This window comes from Juglans regia, chromosome 5 (genome assembly GCF_001411555.2).
Source record: "Juglans regia cultivar Chandler chromosome 5, Walnut 2.0, whole genome shotgun sequence".
Classification (NCBI taxonomy): domain Eukaryota; kingdom Viridiplantae; phylum Streptophyta; class Magnoliopsida; order Fagales; family Juglandaceae; genus Juglans; species Juglans regia.
The window spans coordinates 9,437,605-9,447,783 of record NC_049905.1 but is presented as its reverse complement, the minus strand read 5'-3'; the positions used below and the strand labels follow the sequence as shown (position 1 = coordinate 9,447,783).

Genomic DNA, 10,179 nt, shown 5'->3' with positions numbered 1-10,179 from the left:
ATTTAATGTTATATTTTCCATCGTTAATTCTAAATCACTACACTTCAAATATATATAAACATAAATATATATTTATATATTACAAATTGTGTATATATAAATATATACAAGTCAATTATATAGATTTGTTCACAAATTATGCACTATATAAACCACATAAATTTTAAATTAGAGTCATATTTAATTAAAATTGGCGCCAACGTTTGAGCGTTAATTACTAACGTTCGAATGTTGGCGCCAAAACATTTCACGTTCGCACGTAAGTAGCCACAATGTTCGAACGTATATGTGACGTTTGAACGTAAATTTTTCATAAGTTGGACCGTAAAAAAAATCTCATCTGTCTTTAAAATCGTCACAAAAAAGACTTTTTAGTGACGATTTTTCTGTGATGGTTTTGGGACTGTTACAATTTTTCAACCGTTACTAAAAAGCAATAAGATGACGACACGTTCACATTAGGATGACGAAATTTTGTGCTTTGACATTTGAGAATGCCGGAAATAGTGGAGGTAATATATACTCTCTGCATCAGAACAATGTTTCGGGTTGTTTGGGTAGTAAAGATGGGATGATAATTTTGTAAATAGTAATAAGATAATTTGTGAATAGTAGTGAGATAATTTGAATTGAATATTTTTTTAGATTTTGAGAAAGGAGAGAAAAAAAATTAAATAAAAAATATTATAAAATTAAAATATTGTAATAAGATAATTTTATAATATTATTTTTATTTAAAAATTTAAAAAAATTAGGATTATTTTTTATTTAAAAATTTTAAAAAATTATAATGATTAGTTTGAAAAATGATTAGTTTAAATTTTTTTATTTAAATTATATTAAAAAATAAGATAGGACGAGATGAAATAAATTTTTATATCTATCTAAGATCTCAAATCTGCCCTCGTGAAAACAAAGCCCACCCTCGAAAGGTGTGCCCGTAGGAGCATGCGGTCGTTTTTCATAACCATTTTTCGACACCTTTGATAAATGTGAGCTTGAATTTGTCTATGAAGAAGTTCATGTCTATGAAGAAGGTGTGCCCGTAGGAGCATGCGGTAGTTTTTATATAAATTGTTTCTAGATAAAAAGTTTCAAAAATTGGTTATAATAAAATTCTTTTTGGGACACTTGTCAAGTTTTATTTTTTTTAGTTATAGTATATTTGTACAAATAATTATTATTTTTTTAATATGTGGATGATTGAATTGTTATTGGTAGATGCATATACACGCCGAACAGCGTCCCAAGATATGATGGCCTATATACCCTTTCTCATTAGTTGAGAATGTAGATCCTAAACTACCGTGCATATCATTATGATTAGATGTTTAAGTCTATTAACATTTTTTAATAAAATGGATAAAGTTAACATTAGTAATTTGTTGTCCTCATGTGTAATATATTTATTTATTTTTATGTAAATGGATAAGGTATATCTTATAGTATATTGGAAGTGACATTCCTATTTATTTATTATTTTTCTAGAAGATTTTTCTTTGAAAATGTTATATTGTAAACGTAACTTTATTATTGAGACTATGTAAATGGATGTGTACTTTAAGATAGATAACTACATTAACGCGCATCCTTGACCATTGACAAGGGAAGATGATAGGATTCCATATATTTTTTAGAAGTGTTATATTCATAAACATATTTATAAATTAATGTGGTTTTATATGATACGTTAGATTTATTTAAATATAGTTTTACAATTTGACGTATCATATCAAATCATATCAATGTGTAACTTTATTTTTATGAAATCTCTTTGTCACTAAAATATTTATCATATTTTCTATGAAAATCCTGATTTAAATGTAGAGTTATACTATGCTAAATATAGTCTTAAGATGTATCTTTAAGAAAAAAATATGGTCTATTATTAAAAAATAATTTTATTTTTTTATATAAATCCCAAATTTATTGTAAGAAAATGCTTGACACTTCACTCTAAGATAGCAGAGTGAAGATAGGAAATATCATTTTTCTTAAATGTATTGAGATTTTTGTAAACTAGTTATAATAAGAACGTCATTATTCTAGTAAAATGCCCTCCATATGGATGGAGAACGAGGTTCGCACGTACTGGCACAAAGAGAATGCTGGTAGATATGCTTTGATTGCTTGAACTTCCTTCTGGATACCCACCCAAAAAGAGAGCTTTGGAATGTGGATTCGAAAATCTTCTCGATCTGCATCCTAAAGCACGTAATTTAGATGGCTTCAAAATCCATTCACTTTGGAGTATAGACAAACACTGGACGGGTGTGAATGTGTGTGAAACCGAGAAAAACAGAATTACAAAGGATAACGCAAATTTGCATTATTTTGAATTTATATAACGAGCTGTGTCTGTCGGGGAAGGTATGCTGCCATGGCAGCCACTTCGTTGACGAAAAATGGACGGCTAGGATCGATGCAACATACCCTCCTCGCTCAGCATTGCAATTGACTGAGCACCACTAGGAAATTGTCAACGCACGAAGGCTTCAAAAATCAAAAGATTGCAGACAACCTCTCTCTCTCTCTCTCTCTCTCTCTCTCTCTCTAAGCTCTTCGTTCTCTCTTTTTCTGATTCTGAGAAGTGAGAACCTCTCTATATTCCGTTTGTTAACTCACAAGTTTTGTCTCTTTTCCAGTCCAATCAATCTCAATCCCAAGAAACACCTTCGTTTCCATGGTTACTCCAGCCCATCCATCATCTTTGGAACACAGTTCTGTTGGTCAGAGGGCTCATGACATCTTCCTGAGTTTCAGAGGTGAAGACACTCGCAAGAGTCTCGTCGATCACCTCTACTCCGCTTTGGTGAGAGCCGGAATTAAAACCTTCCGAGATGACGACGCGCTTCGAAGAGGGGAAAACATCTCTACCGAACTACTCAATGCGATCCATGGATCAAGGATTTCCGTTGTTGTTCTTTCCCAAGGCTATGCTTCTTCTAAGTGGTGTCTTGAAGAGCTTGCAGAAATTGTGCATTGCAAGAATACGAAAAGCCTTACTCTTTTTCCTGTATTTTATCATGTCAGCCCTACAGATGTTCGAAACCAGACTGGAACTTTTGCCGAATCATTTGCGCGGCATGAAGAGCGGTTTCAGCAGGACATGATGAGGGTAAAAAGGTGGAGAGCAGCTCTAACAGAAGCTGCAAACTGTTCCGGCTGGGATCTCGAGAGTGTTTCCAACGGGTATTATACTATTTTTTTAATCTAAATCATATAAGCATTCAAAATTAATCTATATTTTCATCTACAAAAACAATTTCAAATTATTACAGCATGCTTCATGTTGGCCGGCTTAGTTTGGTCGTGTTTGTGCTGTTTGGACGGACACATACCTTATAATTCAAGAATTCTGAAATATTCTTATATATATATATGCGTTATAATCCAAGAATTCTGAAATATTCCTATATATGCATATATATATATATGTGTGTATATATATATGTATATATGTGTGCGCGCGTGTGTTGTGTATGTATGTATGTGCACGTATATATATATGTATGTATATACATAAATACATACATACATGCGTACATATATTTATATACATGCACACACTTTTTTTTTTCAATAATGAGGGCACGAGCTTAAAGGAATGTTGAAATGGTGCTACAAAAGACTCGTTTTTGACACAACAATTTCATAATGGAGACACCATTCAACCAAAGGCATACTACCTTCCCGCTTTATTGTTTGCCATCTTAATGAAATTTATTGTTCATCTTAACAACAAGCAAACAAAAACAAGAAAGCCATATCAAGTCCCTAAGATTCTATTTCCTTTAATTCTCCCTTTTCTTTATGTTCACAGGGTAGGACTTGTTTGCTGAGTCACAGATATAGGCGTCGATCTATGTGTCTGTATCTCCAATTGTAAACTTTACATGCTGAAAAATCTTAGCAAGTGTGATGAGTTTGGTCGGTCTGCAATGTGTGATGTATGACAAGAACTTGTACAGAAATAAATATAATTTATATTATCAATAACTTAGATAACTTAATTGCTTAGAATGATTTACTGTCTTATTTCCCATTCGAATTGTAATCTGCAGGTATGAAGCAAAGTTCATCAATAAGATCATCAAAGAAATTTCGCATCAATTACACCCTAATCACTTGAATGTGGCCAAACACCCTATAGGAATAGATTTTCGTGTTGTGGAGATGAAAGCCTTATTACATCTGGAAAAAAATGATGTTCGCATTGTTAGCATCCATGGGATGAGTGGAATAGGTAAAACAGTCCTAGCAAAAGCTGTTTATAACCAATTAAGTGATGGATTTGAAGGAAGTACTTTTCTCCGAGACATTAAAGAAACTTCAAGACAGTTTGATGGTTTAGTCAAGTTACAAAAAAATATTCTTATTGATATCTTGAAAATCAGAGATTGGCCATTTGAAAATGTTGATAGTGGAATCTATTGGATTAAGAAACTCCTTGCTAGGAAAAAAGTTCTTGTTGTTCTTGATGACGTGGATCACGTGGATCAACTACATGCATTAGCTGGCAACACTGATTGGTTCGGTGCTGGAAGTAGAATCATTGCAACGAGTAAAGATGAACATTTGCTAAAGCAATTAGGAAACTATGAAAAATATAAAGTGGAAGAATTGGCTTATACAGACTCTCTTGAACTTTTTAGCTGCCATGCCTTCAAGATGCCCCATCCAATGGAAGATTACCATGAGCTTTCGATTAGTGTAGTGAAGTATACTGGAGGGCATCCATTAGCTCTTGAAGTTTTGGGTTCTTTTCTCTTGGGAAGATGCATTATCGAATGGAAAAGCACAGTGGAAAAATTACAAAAAATGCCTGACCACCACATTCAAAAAATACTTCGAGTAAGCTTTGATTCTTTAGATGAGACAACAATGGACATATTCCTTGATATTGCATGCTTCTTTATAGGGATGGACGCAAAATATGTTGCCAAAATTCTCCATGGGTGTGGTTTTTTTCCTGATATTGGTATTAGTAATCTTGCTCGGAGGTCTGTTGTGATAATAGATTGCCATAATAAGCTGAGGATGCATGATTTGATTCGAGATATAGGAAGGGAAATTGTTCGCGAAAGTTCATGTAAAGATCCAGGAAGACATAGTAGGTTGTGGTTTCATGAGGATGTGTTAAATGTACTAAACAGTGAACATATGGTAAGACATTTACATTTATGCATAACCATGTGCACATATATGTAGAGACATGATATAAATGATCTCTTGGCTTGCGTAAGAGTTTTATCTTGTCGACTTTCATGCATCATTGTGTGAACATATTTTAACCATATGTAATTCAATCCAAAACTTCTATAGATCAGTTAGTTGAAAGCTCATCTGACAATATTAAGAAGTATTCAATCACGTTTTAAGCAATTCTATTCATATCTAAATCTCTCAAGTCTTTGTCTGTTAAGTTATGAACAAAATATCTAGGCCCACTCCAATTTGAGTATGTTCTAGCCTTAGAAAGAGGAGGAATATGTTGCTAATCTAACTTCATATTTTGCTAGGGATCTGAAGTAGTGGAGGGTGTCGTGCTAAATCCACCCTCACTTGCTGACATACATCTGAAAACCGTTGGATTTGCAAAGATGAAGAATTTGAGGTTGCTTCAGATCAATAATGTGCATCTCACAGGACGTTTTGAGCTTCTTTCCAAAGAGCTAAGATGGCTATGTTGGCATAACTGCCCATTGAAAATTCTACCGCAAAAATTTCATCTAGAGAAGCTTGTTGTGCTTGACTTACAGCGTGGTAATTTTAAAGAAGTCTGGAAGGAGACCAGGGTAACGAATTTTACTGTACCTTATATTCCTCTTTTGATGTTAGTAATCGGAAGCACTAAATCTTTTTGTTCACACACACTAAAAGTCTTGGCTATTCAAAAAATCTCAATTGTTATATACATAATCCAGGTATTCAACAAGTTGAAAGTCCTTAATCTCAGCTATTCCAAAAATCTCTGCAAATCACCATGCTTCTCACAAGTCCCACATCTAGAGATGCTACTTCTGGAAGGTTGCATAAACTTGATTGAGCTTCATGACTCTGTAAGATATCTTGAAGGGCTTGTTTTGTTGAATTTAAAAGGATGCAAGAACTTAAGGAATCTCCCAAAAAGCATTTCTAAATTAGAATCTCTTGAAACTCTTAACTTGTCTGGCTGCATACAGCTTGAAAAGTTACCAGAGAATTGGGGAAATATGTTGGCTTTAAAAGAGTTGTTTATAGGAGGAACTGCCATTAAGCAACTCCCATCGTCCTTGAGTTTTTTGATGAATTGGAAAGGCTTATCCTTATCTGAATGCAAAGAATTCTCAGGATCTTGGCTATCACGCTTCTCATCGTGGATATCGCCAAGAAGTTTGAATCCCATAACTTTGCTACGAGCTTCTGTTTGTGGATTTGGCACTTTGGGAAAACTTGTTCTTAGGGATTGCAATTTGTCTGAAGATAAGATTCCCCTTGATCTTGGGGGATTCTCTTCCCTTCAAGGCTTGGATTTATCAGAAAACAATTTTTGTATCCTACCCGATAGCATCACTGGCCTTTCTAAATTACAAAATCTGTATTTAGATCAGTGCAAATCTATTTACTCGATTTCAGGACTCCCTGCAAATATAGAGACCCTATCTGCATGGGGCTGCTCATCATTGGAAACACTTTCATTTTCCTCGAGTTCTAATTTAGTTGTACTTAACCTTGATGACTGCCGCAACCTGGTTGATATTCATGGCTTAAACTTGGAATCTAACATACAAGTTGATTTGGTTGGGTGCAACAATCTATCATCTGATTTTAGCGAGAATGTTCTTCAGGTTCTCTCTCTCTCTCTCTCTCTCTCTCTCTCTCTCTCTCTGAACAATTCTCTCAACCCTTTTTTTGTTTGATACAGTGTACACGGACCAACTATACTCCTTGTAGCCGTTTGATTACGTTCCCTACTAGTGAGATTCCAAATTGGTTCAGCAATCAGGAAATGGGATCTTCCATATCATTTCACGTACCTTTGCTTTCAGAGGGTGATTTTCGTATATTATATATTTGTGCTGTTTATACATGCACAAAAAGTTCCCATATGTGGTGGTTAGAAGATAACTTTATCGAATGGCCTCAAATCAAGATGGCTGTTCACAATAAAACAAAAGGCTTCCAACAGGTTATTCTTCCAGCTGCACCAAGTCCCTTGCATGTGAGCTATTCAGATAATTTGTTTCTATTTCGATGGTCTATTTTAAGAAACAAGTTTGTGATCCTTGGTAACTCTTTCAAAATAATGGAGCTAGTAAGTGGTGACGAAATTGAGTTTTCCTTTGATTTGGGGGCATTTGCTAAGGTGAAGAAGTGTGGAGTTCATGTGTTGGTTGATGCCCCAAACATAACGGACAAAAATGCAAGTGATATCCAATATATCCGTTCTGATGCTGTTACTGATAGGGTATTTGAGGATGATGCTTTTGTAGTTGATGAGGTCTCTGAATCAGGTTTTTCTATTGATAGTAAGGTCTGTGAAAATGATCATATTAGTACAAAGGATGAGATCTTTGAAGGGGATATTGCTATAAATGGTGTGGTCTTTGAAGGCCTTGTTGCCACGCATGATGAGGTCTTTGAAGATGATGCTGATATAGATGGAGTGGTCTTTGAAGGCCATGTTGCTATAGATGGTAAAGTCCCTTAACGTGATACCACCACAGATGATGAGGTATCTATGCAGTTCTATTCGACAAATCTTAGTAATCACATCGGCAAGTCGAGGTTACAATTCTCTCAAATAGAGTAATGCTAGTTCTTATCCTAGATTTTGTTATTTCTAGTCAGACTTGTTGACGTGACACATTTTAAGTGATTTCGAACGTTTATCATATTAATGTATCAATCATTAAAATTATATTACATCAGCCAGTATAACTAGGAGTAAAAAAACTCGGATGAAAAGCATTATTTCTCTCTCAAATATAAGAATAAGGTATTGCTTGGTGTGTGTGTGTGTGTGTTTTTTTTTTCTATAGTGTAATATATTCATTGTAATTGATCTTGCATTCATTTACTTTACAATATGTATTATCACCGCATATAAACTAAATTTCTCGTTCACGTGGTCTTAACTTTTTTTGCTTTCTACAAATACTGATTTTTGGGGATTTACAAAATCATTTGTAGAGAGAATCAAATGAATATTAGTTCTTTTTCCCAAGTCCTCGATTAATGCTAATTTTACAAATTTATTTGAAATGAGTGCTTACGAATAAGAAGGTAACAAATAATTTCCCCAGTGAACATGTTGCCCTTTCATTACTCTTCCCTTTTGCAATGTTGGCCATCTATGATCATTTTAATGGAAACTGGCTTAAGTTCTAAGGCACCTTTTCCATACGTCGCAAAATGGAATATGTGGTTCTAAAATAGGTATTTTAAGACTAGCGAGAAGTAGAAGATGGAAGAATAAATTTTAGCAATTACATGAGAGTCGCAGATCGTAATAAGATAGTTTGTGAATAGTAATAAAATCGTTTGAGTTAGATGCTTTATAAGATTTTGGAAAAGGAGAGAGAAAATGTATAAAACTATTATATAATTAAAATATTGTTTATAATTTGTTAATATAATTTTTATTTTTTAGATTTGAAAAAGTTGAATTATTTTTTGTGTTTCGCTCGGAAGTTTGAGAAAGTTGTAATGATTAAGTAATTATTAGATAAAAAAGTTAAAATTTCAAATTACAAAGTGTTAATTTGTATTTGAATGATGCTTGAATGTTGATATGAGATGAGTTAAGATAATTTGTGAAACCAAACAGGACCTTAAGTGGCCCGATTGGAACAGTCCATGTCTACGATGGATAGAGAGAAATCTACTAATCATAAGTTTAATACACCTAAATCACTCACACTTTAACGCCAAAATTCTCTGTAAGTATTTGCATTAGATTTTGAGAAATTTAGCTTCCATGTTGTATTATGGAAGCCTTCTGTATTATTTGTGATAGAATTTGGATGGTAATCAAGTTAGATCAAGAGTGGGTTTTATATATATTTTTTATATGGTTATCTTTATATGTTTTTTAGAGTAATGCTATACATCATATTTCTATTATACTTTCGTCTCACTACGTAAGATGTAACATTTATCATCATTAAATGATAAAGAATCATCCAATAAAGGATAATCCAATAGTGATAAATGTGTCATATCTTACATAGTGGAATGAAAACGGAATGGTAATGTGGTGTATAAAATTGTCTTATTTTTTAATCATTGCCAAAACAACTATATATTAGGTTCAATGGATGATTCAGATCTTGGATTTTTAAGAAGTGATAATGCTCAAATGTATGTGAAGTAGCTCCCTCATTTTCCAAAGCAACCATTTACAAAGAAGTTTCCGAATGTGTCCCCTCTGGCAACAGATCTTGCAGAGAAAATGCGAGTCTTTGATCCATGCAAACGCATAACTGGTATTCCCCCAAACACTACTTCAATAAAATCCGATTTAATTCTTTATTGCTTTGTTGACGAGGATATAAACTTTTCCTTTTTGTGGTAAATGTGAAGTTGAGGAAGCCCTAAATCACCCATACCTGTCCAGTCTTGGTGAGATAAATGAGGAGCCCACTTGCCCTTCTCCTTTCAACTATAGTTTTGAGCATACATCCTTAGATTAAATGAGCTCAGATGGAGGGAGTCTCTGAACTTTAATCCAGATGACTTGCTGGAGTAAGCTCGCCAATACCTATCCTTTTTCCCCTAGTTTGGTTCGCCAAAGTTCAAATTGAAAGATTGAGATTTTGGTTTGGATTGAGAATATATATATTGCATGTAATAAACTTCAGTCTAAGCAAAGCATTTAGGGAGAGCTTCTGCCTCCATATCTTGAGAAGATGGATTGGCTGTTTCTTTGCATTCCCTTGTTCCCCCTTTCCAAGTCGGTGAATTGGCAATAACCACTTAAAATTGGTATGCATGGAAGAAGTACAACCATCTCCATGTCATGAGATGGTGTATTGGGAAGTTGCCAGATTCAGTCTTTTCGGGAATCCAGTAGTAACTGAAGGTTGGTATGCATAAAAGAAGGCTATGTTCTGTGAGCCTTATTTCTTTTATGGTTGTGGCTTGTACGTTGTAATCCAATTTTACTAATAGAAAGGAGTTAAACAATTTTAAAAT

At 34.0% G+C, this 10,179-nt stretch overlaps 1 protein-coding gene across 1 annotated transcript; it reads left to right on the top strand.

Moving 5' to 3' along the window:
• The first annotated feature begins 2,683 nt into the window (after positions 1 to 2,683).
• Positions 2,684 to 6,142, top strand: LOC109022235 (disease resistance protein RPV1-like). Its single transcript, XM_019005080.2, has 6 exons — positions 2,684 to 3,192; positions 4,065 to 5,155; positions 5,326 to 5,333; positions 5,523 to 5,798; positions 5,928 to 6,030; positions 6,102 to 6,142. Exons 1-6 carry the CDS (start codon positions 2,684 to 2,686, stop codon positions 6,140 to 6,142), a joined length of 2,028 nt encoding a protein of 675 aa, XP_018860625.1.
• The last annotated feature ends 4,037 nt before the right edge of the window (positions 6,143 to 10,179 follow it).